The sequence below is a fragment of the Neolamprologus brichardi genome, chromosome 20, assembly GCF_056152115.1.
Source record: "Neolamprologus brichardi isolate AB-2024 chromosome 20, ASM5615211v1, whole genome shotgun sequence".
In the NCBI taxonomy this organism is placed as follows: domain Eukaryota; kingdom Metazoa; phylum Chordata; class Actinopteri; order Cichliformes; family Cichlidae; genus Neolamprologus; species Neolamprologus brichardi.
Genome location: NC_142123.1, coordinates 15,351,280 through 15,373,999, shown reverse-complemented (window position 1 = coordinate 15,373,999; position 22,720 = coordinate 15,351,280). Strand labels below are relative to the sequence as shown.

Sequence of the window (22,720 nt, the reverse complement as noted above, 5' to 3'; positions counted from 1 at the left end):
AGCTCTCATAATTATTATAGTGTCACTGACTATGTCTTTAACCACAGAGCTGACAGGAAGTACTGAGACCAAAGACCGCTTCACAGAAAAATGTTTTGGTGACATTATATTATATACATTATATACATTTGTGTGCCACCAAGTTCTGAAGACCAGGTACTTTGATTTGGTCTACAGTTTAAAAAGTCAGCCTTACCTTCTCATATTGTGCAGTGACTTAAAAAATATATTCTTCTAATGGAGCTCAGGGCTTTTGTTTTTGTTTTGTTTTCTCCGATACCTCCCCATAAGAATTAAAAATTATGACAAGTTATTTGGTACTGAACATTTATTATGAAAAAAAGAGAGAGCAAATCTCTCAATTTGCGTTGTAAATTTTATAATACTTGAAATAGTGTAAAAGCATATTTGTATTTCTCTGGGTTCTGCTTTAAGGATGTTAGACATAACACCAGACAAAAAACAGATTTGTTTACGTCAGGGATTGGGTCTGCATACAATTATAAAACAGCATATGACATGTGGCATGTAGCCTCTGCAGAGTGTTTTGTTTAAACTATGTCAACATTGATACAAATATTTGGATTATTCCCTGCTGAGAGTGAGAGAGAACTATTACAAGCTCCTATTTTTACGAGCACAGTGTTCCCATAATGGCCTCAAACTGGCCATTATGGGACCACTGTGCTCGTAGAACAGATAAACGGCCTCTCAATTGGTTGTAAACAGCATGCCACCACCGCCACTGCCCGTTTTCTATTGTGGTCTACTAGATTCTGATCTATTGTGTTTACTGCTTCTCTTCATGAAATTCACAAAATAGATAAAATAGATACAAATTTTAACACACTGTATTGACAAAAGTATTCACTAACACATTCAAATCATTGAATTCAAGTGTTATAATCACTTCCATGGCCACAGGTGTATAAAATTAGGCACCTATGCATCCTATGCTTTTATACACATTTGTGAAAGAAGGGGTCGCTCTCAGGAGCTCAGTGAGTTCCAGGATGGTTATGTGATTGGATGCCACCTGTGCAACACATCCAGATGTGAATTTCCTCACTACTAAATATTCCACAGTTAGCTTATATTATATTATAATATAGTATAATAACTGAGTGGGAGCTATTGGGAATGACAGCAACTCAGCACGAAGCGGTAGGCCAAGTAAAATCACAGAGTGGGGTCAGTGGATGCTTAGGCACATACTGTACAGAGGTCACCAACTTTCTGAAGAGTCAATCGCTATAGACCTCTAAACTTCATGTGGCTTTCAGATTAGCTCAAGAACAGTGTGTGTAGAGAGTTTCATGGAATGGGTTTCCATCACTGCTGCATCCAAGCCTTACATCACCAAGCACAATGCTAAGTGTCAAATACAGTGATGACGTGTTTTCTGGAGCAACGAATCATGATTCTCCGTCTGGCAAGCTGATAGACAAGTCTGGGTTTGGTAGCTGCCATGAGAATGGTACATGTCTGACTGCACTGTGCCAAGTGTAAAGCTTGATGGATGGGGTATATAGTGAATGGTTGTTTTTCGGGGTTTGGGGCTTGGCCCTCAGTTCCAGTAAAAGGTCTCTTGATGCTTCAGGATACCAAGACATTTTGGACAAAAAACCTGTGGAAAGCTGTTATAGCTGGGAAAGGGTTGGCCGACATCTTATTAAACACTATGGATTAAGAATGGACTCTCACTCAAGTTCATATGCATGTAAAAGCAGACAAGAGCAAATACTTTTGGCAATATAGTACATATTCATACATGAAGGCCAGTTATATTGACAGTCTTAAATAACTAAAACATAGTAACAATACTTGAATACTAGATTTAGAAGGAGTAAAAAGACACAAAGTACACACTTGCATCCTCAATTATAGCTCCAGGTGCATGCTAGGGATTGAGAAATCTTTAAACCTTTGTGTGGTCTTCATAGACAGTGTTATTTCATAACCACGGTTCAAAACAGAAGATGGCTGTACCAACATACAGCATATGATGGTGGTAAAGCATATGTTCCTCCCATCCAGGCAACCATTATAACGTTTGGCAATGATGGTGCCCTTCCAGATCTGTAAAATGACAATTCCATAGGCACTGATACACCCCCATACCACCAGAGATGCAAGCTTTTTATGTGAGTGCTTTTTTAGTATCACTTACTTTTCTAGGCCTTTGTTGTCCTCTTCCAAACTTTTCTGAGACATGTTGCTGCCATCAAATCCTGTCCCAATATGTCCCAATATTTTTTCCGCAAAATGTCTAAATTTAAACATGTAATAGGCACTCTCTTTTATTGTGGATAAAATATGTGTTTATGAGATTTTTACTGATTTTGGGGGAGAAGTGAGATTGTGCATTTAATATGAAAAGAAAAAGCTATGATACACAGTTGACAGTGAACCAAAGAGGAGGCAACATAGATATAAACAATATCCCTGTTCTAAGGTTTTTTGCCAATAAAAACCCTTCTACATTCTAAAAGAAGGAAAACCATCCAAAAGTTTGAATACTATTATGTGAGCAAACTGATAATAGTGTTCAAAGATCAATATTTAGGTTTTCTATTAATGAACATTCAATGAACAATGAACATTCAGTTTCATTGCAGCCTTTCCAGTCTGGATATTATCAAGCCCTACTCAGAAAGATCTGTACAACAGTAAAGCATAATTTATATACAGAGTGAAAAATAGTGGACCTGCTATTGAACCTCAATACTTACTTGATTATAAGCAACCATAGTTTGAACTCTATCACAGTTATATAAGATATTTGATCAAAGCTGGTTGTATCAGACATCCTAGCCCTATTATTATTTCACAAATTGTCAAGAGAAATATACAAACAGTGCAGCAGAGTGTGACGTTTTGTCAAATGAGTTATATAGGTAATGGATTGTGATTGCACTGGTTTAAAGCCTCACTGCTATAGTAGACGATACTGTTATGCTCAAAAACTTGTTGTCTCAACACCAGATCCAGATATCCATGGTTGGCTAATCTTTCCCCTGGAAAATGTCCTATTCTATATCTAAGTTTGATTTTTATATCTAACAAAAAGATGACCCCGCCTCTCGCCCTATGAGAGCTGGGATCGGGTCCAGCGCCCACTGTGACCCTGAGAAGGATAAGCGGAAGCGAATGGATGGATGGATGGACAAAAAGATGACAAGTTTTTTTCTTTAGGTTTTTAAAAAAGGCTTCCCTTCTACCTCATTTTAAGCTATTGCCAGTTGAATTATACAATGTGCTCATATTTTTGTAATGCTGTTCTAGTGTTGTTGACCATTCAAAGGGCTTTGGACTACAAGCCATGTAATCAAAAACTATGATATTTTTGAACCCAAAAAATTCAAAAACCAACACTTCTCTGCCAGAACATTACAAGGAAGCTCTGAGTAACATGGCAGATCTGAAAGCGGTGCTAATGGAACTAAAGACACTTCATTTAGAGCTTTGATCTAAACTTGACAGTATCGATGACCACTTAGTTAGGAATTGCAACGCTGTCACAACCATTGCCAGTAACATGACAAAGATGAAACAAAAAGTTGATTGCCATACCACTTAGAAAACAGTGGCTGAAAATTCAGTAACATTTTATAGTATTTAGTATAGTCCTGAATTAACCAAAGCAATTAAATCCATCCATCCATCTTCTTCCGCTAATCTGGGGCCGGGTCGCGGGGGCAGCAGCCTAAGCAGAGAAGCCCAGACCTCCCTCTCCCCAGCCACCTCCTCCATCTTATCCGGGGGAACACCAAGGCGTTCCCAGGCCAGCCGAGAGATATAATCTCTCCAGCATGTCCTGGGTCTGCCCCAGGGCCTCCTCTCGGTGGGACATGACGGAACACCTCACCCAGGAGGCGCCCAGGAGGCATCCTTGTCAGATGCCCGAGCCACCTCAACTGCCTCCTTTCTATGTGGAGGAGCAGCGGCTCTACTCTGAGCCCCTCCTGGATGGCTGAACCTCTCACCCTATCTCTAAGGGAGAGGCCAGCCACTCTTTGGAGGAAGCTCATATTTTATCCGCAATCTTCTTCTTTAGGTCACTACCCACAGCTCGTGATCATAGGTGAGGGTAGGGACGTAGATCAACCAGTAAATCAAGAGCTTTGCTTTTACGCTCAGCTCTCTGTTCACCACGATGGACCAGTACAGCATTTGCATCACTGCGGCTGCAGCACCAATCTGTCTGTCAATCTCCCGTTCCCTTCTCCCATCACTTATGAACAAGACCCCAAGATACTTAAACTCCTCCACTTGGGGCAGGAACTCATCCCTGACCTGGAGTGGGCACTCCACCTTATTCCGGCTGAGGACCATGGCCTCAGCAATTAAACAAATCTAAGCCAAAGAAGAAATGTATGTTAGCTGGTAAATACTGAAGGAATTCATATAAAAAAATAGTACTGGCTTGTTGAACTTGGATACCATACCATTAACAGAACTTTTGAGAAAAAAAGGCTTCCAAACAAAATGTAAAATGTGCTCATCAACTGCTTCCTAGCCTGATATTACTCCTTCTTCAGCTTGATGGCTCCGTTCATTCTGGTGTCCATCATCTGATTTTGGGCATTACCATCACAACAGGCACCAACTATCTTGCAGCCACAGCTCCTTGGAGCAGCCTCAGTAGTATGGTCCCTTTGGACTCAATGTCCTCACACTCCCCCAGCATGGTAGAGTAGAGTTTTTGCTGGGGGAGAGAGAATATAAAAAACTCCAAGTTTGAATGCCAGGGGATTAAGTAAACTGAAAAGAATTGAAGAAGGTCATAACTCAGATCAACCATGAGAGAGTTGCAGATATAAAATTGGTACAGAACAGATGGCCCAGTCAAGTGATACATACAGTTTCTTAAATTTAAACTTTAAAACTTAATTTTGTAAATTTCATAAAAATTTACAATATATGTGCAAAGCAGAGCATGAGCTGGCCTCCAATGATGACGTTTTCTTTGTGTCTTCTTGGCTTCTCAGTAGGAGATAGGCAAAAGTGAAAGAAACAGCTGTAGTTAGCAGACTTTGCATTACTTGTGTTTTCTTCTTGTCACATGTTGTTTCCCTCTTCGTTTATCATTTTGTATTCCTCTCATATTCTTTACTCCAATTGCTCCCAGTTTTAGATATGAGAAAGGAAAAGGAGACAGATGTAAAGAAGAGCTTACCAACGGGGGTAAAAAACCCAAAACATTTTCTGAAATGAGAAATTCTCAAAATAACCATCATCTTCAGATCAGTTCTTTTAAGGCGAGTGTACATTATAGATTCAAAAGTGAAGCAGTCGTTTCAAATTAAGATGTTCTTAGCACCTAATCCAGGGGTGTCCAACTCCAGCCCTCGAGGGCTGGTGTTCTGCAGGTTCTAGATATCACCCTAGGTCAACGCACCTGAATGAAATGATTAGTTCATTACCAGGCCTCTGGAGAACTTCAAGACATGTTGAGGAGGTCATTTAGTCTTTAAATCAGCTGTGTTGGATCAAGGACACATCTAAAACCTGCAGGACAGGACACCCCTGAGGACTGGAGTTGGACACCCCTGACCTAATCTAAGTCAGGCTGATCTATTCAATTCAATTTTATTTATATAGCGCCAAATCACAACAACAGTCACCTCAAGGTGCTTTATATTGTACAGTAGATCATACAATAATAGATACAATAATAGATCCTGTACCCAAATCCTCCACCATCTCCTCATTAAACGACTGGCGACCTGTAGCCCTGACCCCCATCGTAAGCAAATGCTTCGAGAAGCTGGTCAGGGACTTCATCTGCTCTGCACTACCCGACTCACTGGACCCTCTACAATTTGCATACCGCCACAACAGGTCCAGCGATGATGCCATAGCCCTGACATTACATACTGCCCTGTCACACCTGGAGAAGAGAGACACGTATGTGAGAATGCTGTTTGTAGACTACAGCTCAGCATTCAACACCATCGTTCCCTCGAAGCTGGACAGGAAACTGCAGGATCTAGGACTGAGCAGCTCCCTCTGCAGCTGGATCCTTAGCTTCCTGACTGACAGACGCCAAGTGGTCAGACTGGGCAGCACCACCTCATCCCCCATCACACTGAACACTGGTGCACCACAGGGGTGTGCACTGAGCCCTCTCCTGTACTCACTCTACACCTACGACTGCACGGCCACTAACAACTCCAACATCATTGTGAAGTTTGCGGATGACACTACAGTGGTGGGTCTTATCACCAACGGTGATGAGACGGCTTACAGGGAGGAGGTCAGCGACCTGACCCACTGGTGTCAAGACAACCATTTCACCCTCAACGTCGCAAAGACAAAGGAGTTGATAGTGGACTTCCGGAGGTGCAGAGAAGTACACACCCCCATCACCATCAACGGCGCTGCTGTGGAGAGAGTGAGCAGCTTCCGCTTCCTTGGTGTACATCTGGCTGAGGATCTTACGTGGTCAGTACACACAAACAAAACAGTGAAGAAGGCGCAGCAGCAGAATCTAATGTCCACTTTTTATTCAACTCCAAAAGCATTGGGGAAATTCATCATTATCTTATCTTCCTGAAAAAAAGGAAAAAGCATTTGAAAATTTTATTAAAAAGCCTACTATTTGGCTTTTAAGTCAACCAGTTGCTAAGTTGCTAACTAGCTTACACCAGTTGCTAATTGTTACTTGCTACTTCCTATTGCTAGGGAAGTTTATATGTACTTAAAACAGAACAAAATGAATGGTTATCCTATTAAAGATATTAATATTATATGTCTGCATGTTCCCAGTATCAAGGTACGTGATTGACTATAGAAACATCCAATCTAGTTTCCCTGGAAATGGACTGGTTGTAGCTTTTAATCACACTGGGAACATTTCAGGGCATTTAATCTGCTTGGGGTGTTTTATTTTGAAAACTGACCATCTTCTCTGTGACACTTCTGTGTTTTGCTTTTGTCTGTAATAAGAGTCCGAGAATGCTCTTAGCTTAAGTAAATAAATCCCCACATCCTTGATGTTGTTGAACCAAACAAAACTGCCATGCATTATGTGTTCTTGCCATATCTCACTGCCCACTAACTGACTACGGAAAAATATTCTATTTGTACGATTAGAGACTCTTTGGTAAACAATAAACAGTCTTTATAAGGGTGACAGACTGAAAAGCTCAGAGATAATTATTGTCTCCATGATTACTTTATTCTCTTTGTAAAAACCTAGCATAGTGTGACACTTTTAAATATGCATTGTGTTTCCTTAGAAAATGACAGATGCATAACACAATGGATGCAGTAGTTCTGAAGACATGAAAGTTGTATTAACTTCTGTTCTTCAACAGCACTGCAGTCCTGTACATGCTTCCATTGAGAAAGCAACAAAGGTTTTGAATTATGCTGTTACACAACCCTGTGGGGATAAACTAGCTTTGTGTGATAGAAAGGTAAGACGTACAGCTGGTTCCATGATGCAGCGTGCCCATTCCAACTAAAGACTAAAAAAAAAAAGAAAAGAGGTCGAGATTGAGATATTGTATATTTACCATTGTGTGTTATAAACGATTACTGACCACGCTGTGTGTCCTTTTGGTCAAATGACTGCTATCACTTGCAGTATATTACTGTGTGAATGCACTGGGTCCAGAAACCAGAATGATAAAGTGCGTGTTTACTGAGCACACAGCATACAGCATTTGGTTCTGGTAAACAGCATTCATCATGTGAGACCCTGAGAGGTAGAGAAAAAAAATACAATTTCTACCATTTCACAAAATATAACAGTCGTTGACAATAACAGTTCGTGGGAGCATTAAAATGTATTGGCAACTTTTTCTCAGTCCTAGCTGGAAGTGCATCCCTTGTTTATCAGTTCAGTTGAAAACACAGCAAGTATCTAATTATAACTGAGGACAGTGAAACTGTCATCTCTATTGTCATTACTTTTATGTTTCTGGAACTGATCTGTAAATCCCTTTTCTCTAATTGTTTTGTTATTTCCTAATAAAATGTACATTTGCGCAGTAACAGGTTAGTTATGTTCTCTTCAAACAGGTACCAGAAAACAGTGGGTGACATTATGGTTGCGCTTTCCATCTTTTCTACAGTGTGTTTGGTTTATCAGGTTGTCTGGCACTTCAGTGTAGCTTCGCTAAAGCCTTTCCATATTAGGGAAGTTCTGGATCTACTGCAACCTATAAATATTTTATTATTAATAAAGTCACTTAAAGTAAGCTGTGTTCATGATATGTGCTACTGGTGCTGAAGTACAATCTGCAGCCGCAGCAGAAATGGAGGTTCCTAAACCAGTTTTTGTTGAGCCTGTGCTACTAACATACTGATAAAACTGTCTTTTAAGTTGTAGTTATTTATCAAATGACTGAAGACATTGCCAGCTTATTTACCTACTACCTGGGATAGACTGGACATTTTGTTCAGCCTGTTTTTTATGCACTAATCATACCATGATTGCATTCTGCATAAATTTGTTGTGACCATGTAGTAAATGACACGTTCCAAAAAGAATACTAAAAGTTTTTTTTAAAATGGTAGTGTGATAATAGATATCAATTAGTTTTTGGTATATGACTTTAGTGACCACCATATTTGTGCTGGATAAATCAAGCTGTAGCACAAATGCGAAACCTCACCAGAGAGATAAATATTAACGCGGCTTTATCCATAGGGGCAGCTCACAGACATGAAAGCAAGTCTGTTAACACCAATCAAGCATCTGCCATCTCTCATGAGCTTTGTCTAGCTGATCCAAGCTGAAAGCTGAGCTGCACAGGGCCAACATCTAAAGAGGCTGTTAAGAACAGTGATCAAAACTCAGCTGTATCAAGGGGCAGCTGTGTGGCTTTGGCTGCATGATGTTTGTGCCAAGGTGTCTGTGTTTATTTTAATAAGATAGGATCATTTATGCCAAAAACTTGAGAAATGTCTTTGTTAAAGAAACCAAAACATTAAACATAGCTCAGTAATATAAAACTGTTAAATAAACATCTAAATGCAATCTAAATTCAACAGAATATAACGTATAAACCTGAATATATTTGTATAATAGTATTAAGGAGCTAAAATGCTGTAGTATGATACAATAAGCTGCTGATCTGTGGCAATGTGCAAAAGGACCAGATGGTGACAAGAAATAGAAATATGCTGCAGACAAGGTAAAAGCTAAAATACATGTGACAGATTTCAAAGATTATACTTAGTTTCTAAAAATGTTCAATTTTGTGAGAAATTATGGCAACTAAGATTGCACAAACTGGATCATCATCACCACGAGTGAGTTAGACTCAGGAAGAAGAAAGCCTACAAAAGTCCAGGCAACAAACCACAGTAATTTTTCATCTTCTGGACATACTTGAATTTAATTTCAAACGTTGCTAAATATTGCTGCTCACTCTGATTCTCATTTTCCCCAAGAAATCTGAAGCCACTGTAGCAGTACATCAACTTTTTCTTCTTTCTAATGGTCTGCAGTTGGTGCCTTCTTGGGTAATTCCATTAAAGGTGAATGCTGATAGTTAAAATGCTAAAGTCAGGGCTTCACTATTAGTCTGTGTCTAAGAACAGAACTAAGAACTAATGAGGCTGAGTGTTCTCTGTCCCACTGGCCATCATTCATTATTAAGGCAAAATTCCCCGAGCTTTGCAGCCATGCAGCTCTCAGCAACATACATGCCAGTCAGTATATTTGCCTAGTAGTGTAAAGGGTCTTGTGACTAAGGTGATGGCGTCGAGAGACAAAAAAATGAGAATAATAGCTGATGCTTCCATTGTTTCCATTGCTGGCTCACTTTGCAGTTATTATAAGAAATCTAGCAGAGGTTCCTTTGATTTTCAATTTCCTGCTTTAATGGAATATTAATGGATATTCCAGGTGAAAATTTTCTCCATGAGGCATACAACGCTGGCTGTTCTACATGTGAATTAAAAAAGCATTAGTCCTCTTGTTTGTCGCGAGCTGGAACCCCTTCACACTCGTTCAGCAGTCAGATCACGTTTCCATTTGCAGACACTATGGGTTTACACTCACACATTTAAATCTGAGCTAAGCACACTACAATATATCTGCTGCTCTGGTGATAACACATTATTTTTGTGTCGCACAAGCATTTAAAATTTGCAGCAATATCTAAATTGGAATGGATTTGCTCATAGGGATGAATTTGTAAGAGAAAAAGATGTTTTGCGTCTTTAAACTTTTGAACACTGACACTTTTGAAACGTAAAACCTCAAAGCCAAAATAATCTCTAACCATGGATGTAATTTATTGTCACATAAGGTGACTAATGAACAGAGAAAACTGCTGAAAGCTATTGGAGGAAGCAGACCAGCTCACTTATCAAGCAGAAGGGAAAAATGCTACATCTGATGTATTTTGGCACTTCACTTTGTCCCTTTGAGTAACAGCAAGATGTCTTGAAAATACTGACTTTTTAAGGAGAGAACTTCTTGTAGTCTTGATTGAGCCTCAGCTGACTGAGTTTTTGCTACAATTTCCTATAGCAAAAATCCATGTTTTGAAAAAAGCTTTGTGAAATGGTTCAGTAGGAGGTCACTACCTTGACTGGGAAAGGAAAACCATGGTCCAAACATGAAGCCAGACATGTGAGTGAAGCACTGCATTGAGCATCTTATGAGCCTTAACCACTGAGACTCATCCAGCCATAGTCCAAAAAAATGACATGCAGCTCCTGCTTTGTTGACCCACCACAAATAGACATATGCACTAGAATCGACTGTTGTGTGAGCTGGATAGCAGGTGAATACAGAAACCTGAACATGTTCACCACTGGTGATGCAGACTCATTTTTGTGTGACGTGAATTCTCTGTAAGGAGCCTTAGCTAATGTTTGAGATGACGTGATATCAAATCTACAAAGCTGATTCTGGGTTTCTGGGACAATGAAATTGCAGAAATACAAAACTGTAAACAAATGGTTATTTTCTTGGTATGTGTAAAACTGATTCAAGACAAAAACCTATTTTTTAACTGTAAACATGAAATAATTGCCACAAATTTCAGTTCTGTTTTTTTTAAACTGGAGTTTTTATTGAACCCTCTGACAAGTCAAAAAAAAAGAAAAATAAATCAAATAGTTCAGTTTTGCTACATCCAACATTTTTGTGCAGTTAAGTGCTTAAATATATATTGTGTAATTTATTCAGGTTTTTCAGGATATAAAAAAATCACAAAAGCTCATCAAATATGATACACTTGGCGTTACTGGGTTAAAGAAAAGGAAGCGCGATGAACACCAGGAAATAAATTAAATATCATGAACGGAATGATTTGTAAAGGCAATAGAAGATATAATGACAATTTGCTAAAGAACCCTGAAGAAATATTGGAGCATGGACATCTGCTCCTGATGCAGCATTTGACACTAAAATAATCCTTCCATGGTCATAAAGAGAGCTACTCATGATAATCAAGACAGTTATGTCATCTAACAGAAAGCAGAACCACTTATACAAATTTGACCACAAGATTCCAAATGTGGAACTGATTTACAGAGTTTCATTTGCCTCTCTTCATTCTTTGAGCCCGCTTTTGTAATCTTTTTCAGAAATTTCTGCAAAACTTATTTTTATGTGTATGCTTTTGGCAGATGCTGATTGGTCCTCCTTATATTTTAGTGAAGCATGACTATAGTGACTTCCACAGTTTGACTTGGATTACAACCTGCCCCTCCTTGTCATAGATTTTATTTTTATGTGTATGCCAAAATGGAAAATGTGTAAAAGTTCATCTTGTAAGACTAGGTTTGGCGCGGTGAACAGCACTGAAACAGGAAGACAAATAAAAACATATTAGAAAGTACGAGAAAGAAATACAATTGAAAAAAAAGTGTATGTAGACAGATAGGTTTGATATTTCTTCTGCATGTGTCAAATGTCAGAACAAGGTTTCATCATAATTAAATGTCTAATATTTCAGTTTTCTTGCACTTTACTCCCAATTATCCACATTAGCTCGCCCCCATTTTTTGGCTTTCCAGAATTTTGCACTAAAGCTGGAGTTTGGTCTCACTCTAAAGCTAAGGGTTTGATTTGCTGCACCGCTTCTGCTGTTCCCCTTATCAGCTTTAATCTGTCATTCTTCTCTAGGAGGCAGGGGGAACCTCAGAAGTCAGCCAGCCTGTTCATTAAAACCATTAACATTTTTCATTCATGATTATCCCTTTGAAAAACAACAGCACTGCATCGCTGTGTGCCTCTGTGCGAGTATGTGGTGGGTGGAGAGTGAATGCCTTTGGGAAGGAGTGATGCCAAAGCTGTTACACATACATTGATTAAGCGAATATCCACACAAATTAACAAGTCAGACATCAGCACACGTTTTCACCATACAGGCAGCTCCACAGCAGCTGCAGCAAGATGTCAAACAGCACCTCCTCTCCCTTTCTTCTTTTTTACCCTTTCATTATTTTCCCTCATTAATCTTTAATGCTGACTTTATTCTCCATTTTGTGTACAGCAAAGGTAGCACAGTTGGATGAAAATTATTTGGCCAAAAATCAAAGTTGGCACTAAAATGTAATTTTATTGAGGATTTTAAATTATTTCTCAGTGGAACTGTTGATGTTTTCATCATTCCTCGGTAACTTCAAACTACTGCTTCATGCATTTGCCAAATTGAATAAATAAAATATGCACAACATCGCATTTGTTGCAAAAAGGTTTTCAACAGCACCAGATCTCACCCACTGACTTTTGTTGTGCTCCATCTCTCAAATTTTTCTCTGAATGTGCTTTTAATACCTTGTGTTTTCAGCATTCTTTTTAGATACTTTGTTTCATCACTATCTCTCACATTATCTCTATTAATAGGCTTCCAATCTTATTGCTTTTCCACCAGTCAACTCAGTGGTTGCTTTAGAAGAATAATCCGAGATAGTTCCATAGAAATATAAGTTTGCATTGAGATGGCAATATATATTTTCACTGACTTCATCAAAATGTTCAGACAAAACAGAAAAGGTTCCAGTGAGAGTGATGCCATACAGTGTGATGTTTGGCTTTATTTCAAGTTTCATTGAATGGCAAATCACAAAAGATGGTGAAATACCTTTGAATCAGAGCGTATGTCAATTTTTCATCTCTTTGTTTCAGTTCTATTGTCAAACACAAGGCTAGCATATAGTGTGTGTTTAGTAGCAATAAGCAATTTTCCCTGTTTTGTTAAAAAATTAACAAAAATATCTGATATATTTTTTGTGTTTCTATCTGTTGCTGACTCTGTGGCACTCAGTCGGTCCTATTGTTGTAACCACAAGCCTGATGGCAGAGAAAGACCCCTGTTACACTGTGGAAGTATTTGTACTATTGTCTGCAGCAGTCATGATAAGTGTCTGGCAACTGCTAAGGAGGAGGTCATGTAATATCATTTAATTTGGGACCTCATGTCTACTGTGATGCAGCATGTAAAAACCAAGTCCAAAATTGGCTTCCTAAAATTTAAAATTGTTGGGTTCAACAAGCAAGAAACAGATTTCATTTACCAATTTATTTATTTATTTATTTTAAACTTGAAAATGTCAAACATTTAATTAGTGTCTAGTAACAATGCAAAAAGAAAATACACACTTGAAGCCAAGGTTCAATGTAGGCAGGAACAACTTGGAACACCATTCAGCACTTTCAGCAAATCAGTATTTAAATCTTAAATTAACAGATTAAAAAATGTGCTGCGGTTTATTCCAGCTAATGGCAAAAAAATATTTGCTTAGTACTGAACATCCCATGAACCACCTAAACCTTTTTTACATCCCTTTCCAATGGTGAATGTGTCTTAAACAAGTAGATGCATTTTTTTTGCAAACAGCTTAACAGATATCGCCAAACAGACTCTTTCTGTGCAGTTTGCCTCTGCAGCAGAAATACATTCAGAGATCTGTAATCAAAATAATAAGGATCTTTCCACAACTGTTTCTAATAATTTGCTGATAAATGGCAATTTAATTTAAAGACCAATAATTACCAAAAAAGATGGCATGAAGTTTTTTTTAAGTATAGGAGTTACCTCAGCATGCGTACAGTACGAAAGGAACACAGCTGAACTGTTAATAATTGTTAGCAATGAAGGCCAAATGCTTGTACTATAAGACTTCCAAATTGTTCTCTAATGAGAAAGATGAAGGCTTAATTTTACCCATTATTGTAGTGAAGTCATTTAGTGGAATTGGAGCTAATAAGGTAATTGACTCAGGATGCTGAGGGCCCTCTTCATAAGGGGAGGAACTTTTAGATCTCAAGTCCATCACCTTATTAACGAACTGATTAAGGAATGTATTACAGCCATCATCACAGAGTATGACAGCCTGCTCAGGTGGGGAGAAAACAATGCTGTTAATAGGCTCAAATAATAGCCTAGTTTTTTCCTGTTACAATTTATGAGATTAGTGAAATAAGAACATCTGTATTCTTTCACTGCCTCATTATGAGAATGGAAAGATTCTTTAAAATATTCTCTATGGACAATCAAACCAGTGGTTGTCCATAATGCTTTTTGACGGGAGCGTCAGAGTGAGCTAGAAACAAAATAGTGATAAGTGGTTTTGTAAGGAGAGACCTGGTCTATAATTACAAGATAATGTGCACTAAAAGAATTAATAAAGAATGAGCAAAAATAAAGAATTTATAAATGTTATCATTAGAGAAAGATGAAAATTGAAAGAGAGAAGAAAGAACAGAGCCAACAACAAAACAGAATCAATAATAAAAACAAGTAAAAAAAATCATTCTAAGAGACACTGCAAGGTTACTGAACGCAATTTAATTTAAGTACAAATGGTCTGGGGTAACACCGTAAGTAAAGACCAAAGTATGCCCTACAAATACCTGCTAGTAACAAAGCATGTATGTGCAGGGCAACAAAGTAACAAAGCAGTAGGTATCATACTAATACTATAATATGATGTTATTAACTCTAGCCCAAGCACTAAATTTCTGTCTGTGGCACAACAGTGGGCCATGTACTTTGCTAGTGCAATAAAAATGTTCCAAAAGCCACAAAAGAGCACAAACACAGTCAAAAGACCAAGTTCAGTAACTCCAGTTACTGGATGAAGAATAGCAGTTACCTGCTGGCGACAGCTGACTCACTGAGTAACTCCGCTAACTCCAGTGGATGAGTTTCAACCTAGTCTTATCCAGTGATTCACATATAATCTGTGTTGTAGTTTCCAGTTCAGCATATACTAGTGCTTGCAGCAGAAAATACATAACCTAATGTGATAGAATTCTGAATCTTTCTCCTCACCCCTAAAGATTTTCTAATCTGTGAAGTGAGGGTTTTTATCTGTAATGAAATCACACCACTGGAATCTGCTTAAGGCCAGCTGAAAATGAATCTGATAAAAGTTTTTTTTTAAGGAAAGCCTGTTCGGCTTGATTTGTGCAAAATTTCCAGCCATCAGGGTATATAGAGCCCACTCTGTGTCACAGAGCCATCTCAAAAATATGAATAATGCATCTCAAATATCTCATCCAAGCTTTTTTTCATAGCACCTGTTCATCTTCAAATGTAGTCTACCAAAGCTAAGGACTGGCTCCACCATTTCACATGTTGCAGTGGTCTAGAGCAAGAAAACTGAAATATTAATGAATAAAGAAATACACACAACACAAGTGTAATATACGTATAATATACTATAGAGAACAAAGCGATCTAAGCACTCCACCCTCTACATTGATGGGGAGGATGTACAAAAGGGTAGAAAGCTTTAAGGAGGTAGAAAGGGTAGAAAGCGGCCGAGAGTCCACATTTCGGCGAACCTTACCTGGTCAACAAACATTTCCCACCAGGTAGGGAAAGCACATCAAAGACTGTACTGGGCCTGAGGCAAGAAACTGCTTCCGTTCCACTACCAGAGCCTTCTGACTTACTGCTGCACACTCTGGTTCAACTGCTGCACCGCGGAGGACAAGAGGAAACTGCAGCAGGTGGTGAAGGCAGCAGAGCGGGCAATTGGCACCTCACTAACCTCCCTCAGAGACATTTATACTGGCAGACTTCAGCAGAAAGCCAGCATCATCATCAAAGACCCCTCACACCCTGGACACTCCCTCCCCAGTCAATTTTATTGGAATTCCACATGAAAGACCAATACAAAGTGGTGCACACGTGAGAAGTGGAACGAAAATCAGACATGATTTGAAACACTTTTTTCAAATAAATAACTGCAAAGTGGGGTGTGCGTAATTATTCAGCCCCCTGAGTCAATACTTTGTAAAACCACCTTTGCTGCAATTACAGCTGCCAGTCTTTTAGGGTGTGTCTCTACCAGCTTTGCACATCTAGCGACTGAAATTCTTGCCCATTCTTCTTTGCAAAACAGCTCCAGCTCAGTCAGATTAGATGGACAGCGTTTGCAGTTTTCAGATCTTGCCACAGATTCTCGATTGGATTTAGATCTGGACTTTGACTGGGCCATTCTAACACATGGATATGTTTTGTTTTAAACCACTCCATTGTTGCCCTGGATTTAAGTTTAGGGTCGTTGTCCTGCTGGAAGTTGAACCTCCGCCCCAGTCTCAAATCTTTTGCAAACTCCAAGACGTTTTCTTCCAAGATTGCCCTGTATTTGGCTCCATCCATCTTCCCATCAACTCTGACCAGCTTCCCTGTCCCTGCTGAAGAGAAGCACCCCCAGAACATGATGCTGCCACCACCATATTTGACAGTGGGGATGGTTTTTTCAGAGTGATGTGCAGTGTTAGTTTTCACACACATAGTGTTTTGCATTTTGGCCAAAAAGTTCCATTTTGGTCTCATCTGACCAGAGCCTTCTTCCACATGTTTGCTGTGTCCCCCACATGGCTTGTGGCAAACTGCAAACGGGACTTCTTATGGTTTTCTGTTAACAATGGCTTTCTTCTTGCCACTCTTCCATAAAGGCCAACTTTGTGCAGTGCACGACTAACAGTTGTCCTATGGACAGATTCCCCCACCTGAGCTGTAAATCTCTGCAGCTCGTCCAGAGTCGCCATGGGCCTCTTGGCTGCATTTCTGATCAGTGCTCTCCTTGTTCAGCCTGTGAGTTTAGGTGGACGGCCTTGTCTTGGTAGGTTTACAGTTGTGCCATACTCCTTCCATTTCTGAATGATGGCTTGAACAGTGCTCCGTGGGATGTTCAAGGCTTGGGAAATCTTTTTGTAGCCTAAGCCTGCTTTAAAATAACTTTATCTCTCAATAACTCAAATAACTCTCAATAACTTTATCCCTGACCTGTCTGGTGTGTTCTTTGGACTTCATGGTGTTGTTGCTCCCAATATTTGCTTAGACAACCTCTGAGGCCGTCACAGAGCAGCTGTATTTGTACTGACATTTAGTCATTAGCATTCATCAGGCAATGTCTATGGACAACTGACTGCACTCAGACCAAAGGGGGCTGAATAATTACGCACACCCCACTTTGCAGTTATTTATTTGTGAAAAATGTTTGGAATCATGTATGATTTTCGTTCCACTTCTCACATGTACACCACTTTGTATTGGTCTTTCACGTGGCATTGCAATAAAATTGATTCATGTTTGTGGCTGTAATGTGACAAAATGTAGAAATGTAGAAATTGGACATATCTTTCTTTTGTAAATGTAAATTTGTCTGTGTTGTTGTCTGTGTAAATACTTACGATATTGTGTACTTCACACACGGAGAGATGCCAAACTGCATTTAATTGTTTTTGTAACAATGACAATAAAGATCAATTCCATTCTGTTCTATTAAAGATGCCTCATTGTGGTCCATTCTAAATCCATCGAACCAGCACAATTTACTTCTAATATAGTTTTTATGCTATTAACTGGTGTGCTCTGAAAAAAAAAAGAAAGAAAAACTGAGAATGACCTCCTGTCTAAAGCCTGAAAAACAGAGCCCATGAGGAATAAGAGTTCCATTCTCCCTCAGATCGCTTCAATTACAACATGCCGAAAGGTTATCATGGATTTTTGTCCAGTGGCAGAAAAACATGTTGCATTTAAAGCCCTCAAGCCTGTACTGCAATTTGCATATTCCATGTGTCTGTTTTTATTAGAGTTGCATGTTGCCTGTTTGAGGCAGCGCATTCACACTCACAAGCCCTCTGTATAACATTTAGCTCACAGAAATCCTGACACTAGTAACACATAAAGTATAACAAATATTATTGCATTATTATTATTAAAATATATTCATTTTATTGTTATTATTATTGCCATATACAGTGGCACCTTTCAGGTATTGTGCTGTATCAAAATGTGAAACTGTAGACTTTCTTGTGTTTGAATTTTGTATATATATATATATATATATATATATATATATATATATATAAATATATATATATATATATATATAAATATAAGTTTCACAAAAGACAGATTTAAACTTTATAAGATTTATATATATATTTTCCATACGGGTAATCTTGACATAAAACAAGAAGTAAACTGAAAGATGGGCCAAAGATATACTATATAGATATAGATGCAAACAGAAGAAACACGGGAGCCATCTTTAATCTGCAACCTATTATGGCGGAGGGCCAATCATCAGCCTCAAGGGACACTGGGCTTTTGTTTTGTTTTGGGGGTTTTTGTTCTGTTTGTTTGCTTTTTAAATAACATATATACATTTTATCTTAGTGAACCAGATACATAGTTTTTCTGTCAGCACTAATCTCCAGTGTTTACAGCCTTCTCTCTTTTTGAACAGGTAAATGCATTCCTGTCCTTTGTCATACCGATGGTGGCCATATCTGTTCTGAATGGGGTCATAGCCAATCAGCTGTTGCGGATGTTCCGTGAGGCTGAGCAAGACAACCGTGTTTGCATGATTGGTGCAAATCCCACCATGCTGAATTTCACTGTGGAGTCCAACCGTGCTCAATCGCTACGCCATGGAGTTCTTGTTCTCCGTAAGTAAACACTCCAACACTTTTCTGACAGGAATGGGATCTGGTGTGTTCTTCTGCTGCTGTTCAAGGGTTAGCAGGTTGTGCATTAGTTTTCTGTTGCTTTGCTAACGGCTCAAAGCAGTTTGGTCATTCTCCTTTGACTTGAGGCATCAAGACATTTTCTGCTGTCATTGAACATGCAACTGAACATAGCTCTATTCATAGCATAGCATGTAAATGTGAGAGCAAAAATAGTGATATCTTATAATTATATCAAATTTGTACAAAGTGTGTTCAGTGTATAGAGACAAACTTTTATAGCAGATCCTAGGGATCTATTAGGTAATACAAAAGGTAAAAACATGTTTTATATCCTCTTTTATTCATTTCTTGAGAGTTATTGATGTTTCTGTAAAACACTAGAATTCTGTAAATTCTGACATTTTGAAAATACATATCATTTATTTATTATAGTTTATTTAAATGAGCAAAAATACATTTTCATAAATCAAATTTTTAAAAAGCTTTAAGCAATTACCAGTCATGGTTCACTCCCTGATAAAAAAAAAAAAAGAAAGAAAAAAAGATTGAATTACAATTTACCAGGATTTATTTGACACCATTTGCAGAGGTTTTAGTGTAGTGGTGTTATTTTTTCATAGCCAATGTTCAGCTTGAAAATTAAATGATACAGATTTATATGACAAGGTTATCACTATGAAGACCAACATTTTTTAAATAAATGAGAAATGTTCGCAAAATGTTATGATATATCCTTGGATTTTAGATACTGGTGTTAACAGACTTCAAGCTTTGGAGGATATTAATAGCCTGTTAAGCTGTCCTCAACCTTTTGTGCTTGGGTACACTCCATCACCCACTATGAGAGGCATAAAACTCACTAAGCTTCCATGCACGCAAGCATGTGCACTTTATCAATATCCACCTGCATTAACTCAGCAGCTTCATCAGTCTGTCAGTGATCCACACACCCATCACTTCAGCCCTGCAAATGATTCAAAGGAGGCTTATCCTTAGACGTATCCTTTTAATCAAATGTGGATAAATTATGAGCTGCAAATAGTCATCATCAGAGACCCAAAGGAACAACGCTTTTAAACATGTCTTCCAACATCTTTTTATGACTACACCTACACCTAAAATTTCCCGGTGGATTCCTGCTGTTAAAATTTCCTTGATTTTCATCATTACAAAATGCTAAACTTCAACAGTGACAGTCTCACAACAAACTACATGCAATCTAATGATGTTATTTCAGGGTGATCTTGGCTGTACACGAGACTGGTCCTAAGCATGAGCAACTTTTGTGTAAGACAAAAGCTACAAATGTTTGTTAACGTATTTTCATTAGCCTTCAGTTCCCCTTAGCTGCCCCTTTTCTTTCCCCATCATAAAGTAAAACAGAGAATGGATTATTTAATTAACTTATTTAATTAATAATTAACATTTAATACTATCTTAGAACAACCAAATATATTTAAAAATGATTAGTTAAACTTAAAATTAAGGGAGTGCATCACCTACCCACCACTAGCCTGTCAAATAACCTAATCCACATCTATCACACTCGTGATTTAGTCAAGTTTAATTTATATCTATATTTTAAACTAATGGTTATTTGTATTGTTGTCTGCAGTCATTTTACTTTTGGTACAAGCAATTCCACTGATGTGTACAAAGCTTTTGAGATTCACAGCTGAGAGAAGCCTTCACTGATTCAATGCAGCATTACTACATTTAACTTTTTTTCCCACAATGACAAAACGTTTGTCACTATCCATAGTCTACTTGTGAAAAAGTTGGGATACTGTCAAATGTAAATAAAAAGAGGATGCAGTGGTTAGCAAATCTTAAACCCATATTCTATTCAAAATACAACAAAAAAAAAAACCAAATGTTTGAGCATAATCATAAAAACTGTTGGCATATTTTGAGTTTGATAAAAAACCACTGGAATCAGATTTTGCTCCTAATTAGGTTAATTGGCAACATGATCAGGTATAAAAAGAACATCTCAGAGTTTCTCCAAGAAAAATAGGCAGCCGTTCACCAATCTACAAAAAAAAAACGCACCTACAGATTGTGAATCCATTTCAGAATAATGTTCATCAAGAAGACTATGAATGTCACATCTCTACGTGCAAGGGACAAGTCTGAAAATAAATACTGGATGCCTGTTATAGTTGGGCCCTCATGCAGCTCGATTCTGGCACGTAAATCATTACATGGGGTCAGAAGCACTTCTAGAAAACACTGTTTATGAACACAGCTCTCTGTGCCATCCACAAATGCAGGTTTAAGCTCTGATAAAAAAAAAAGCATCTTCCAGAAATGTTGCTGTCTTCTCCTGGCCTACTTAAAATGGACAGAGGCAAAATGAAAAACTGTTAAAAATTTTTAGTGGAGTCCAGATTCTGAAGTGACCTATCTGTAATATTTTGAGATAATCCAGCCTTTACGGCTCTAGTACAAAAATGTAATTTCTGTATGGTAACAATTGTTCTTCTGACAATTATTTACCATGTTTTCAATAGTTGTGGTCAATAAAATGCAGCTGTATGAAAAAAAAAGTACACCTTCTTTCTTTATTAAGGCTTTACACATCAGGACATAATTAAAAATAAAATCCTCAGCAATTGGGCACTCACAAGCCGAAGCAAAGAAGCACTGTGTGAAAAACTAAGTAGACTTTATTGCTTCCATAGAAATTACAAGGGTAACTAGCAACCAGGTACTGCTAATCAGGTGCACTTGATTAACTGATCATCAGTAAATATAAAGCAGAAGTTTTTGCAGTTTGCTGTTCTGAAGCATTCAGGTCTTTGCCACCCATCAATCTGGGAATGGTTAGAAGCTTCTTTCCAAATAATTTAAAGTCTCTCATTCTACAATGAGAAAGATTATTCACAAATGGAAGTTGCTAATCTTCCCAGGAGTGGAAGCCCCAAGAAATTCACCCCAAGGTCAGACCATACACTGCTCAGAGAAATTGTTAAAAAAAAAAGAAGGATATTTTGATTTCACCCATTGAAAAAAACAGCAGAATTTCCAGAAGCATTTTTCCTGATAGGAGTCATATTCAACCAGCACAGCCAGCTACTTCATACACACATTTTCTAAAAGAACTGGTTCTTTCATGGCAGTTTTCTACTCTGTCTAAGCACTCAGAGCAGTTTACACAACTTGCCTCAGTCATACAAGCACTTTTTTCTATGCTTTTTTTTCTATGTCATTACTTTCTATCATTTACCCATATTTATACTCTGATGAATGCATCAGAGAGCAACGTGGGGTTAGTATCTTGCATAAGGATATTTGGCATGCAGACTCGAGTAGCTAGGGATCAAACGACCAACTTTGCAATGGCAGATGACCTGCTCTACCTCCTCTACCCGTAGCTCAGGAAGGGTGCAGTTTGATGAAATGACACATGATACCTGATCTCTGGCATTTCATGAAAAATTCACTGTGTAATAAAACATATGTCTTTCTATAATAATTCAATTTTCATTCTTCGGGCCCACTTTGTCAAATCACAGAATGACTTTCAAGCTTAACTGGAACGTTGTATTCAAATGGGTTCCATTTTTTCTAATATTCCCAATTATAGCAGTAGTTGCTGTGATCTGTCCTGCTGTACTCAAAGTAATGTCGCACTTTAGTGACAATCCAATTAGCTGGATAATGTCAGGCAAATTAAATACAGCAAAAAATACATTTTGTAATGATTTCTCATACTGTTCTGACTGAGAGTGCTATCATTATCATACAGAGACAGGCAAATCTTAGTTGTAATATGTCTCACATATAATGTGGTCTTGGGTTATG

At 38.2% G+C, this 22,720-nt stretch overlaps 1 protein-coding gene across 2 annotated transcripts in view; it reads left to right on the top strand.

Annotated features, from left to right (window-relative positions):
- The window catches only part of ntsr1 (neurotensin receptor 1 (high affinity)), a 72,709-nt gene that overhangs the window by 11,257 nt on the left and 38,732 nt on the right, over positions 1-22,720 (top strand). For both annotated transcript variants that reach the window (XM_006804036.2, XM_006804035.2), the window contains exon 2: positions 18,691-18,892. In XM_006804036.2, coding sequence (XP_006804099.2) covers positions 18,691-18,892 — 202 coding nt within the window. The remainder of the gene's footprint in view (positions 1-18,690; positions 18,893-22,720) is intronic.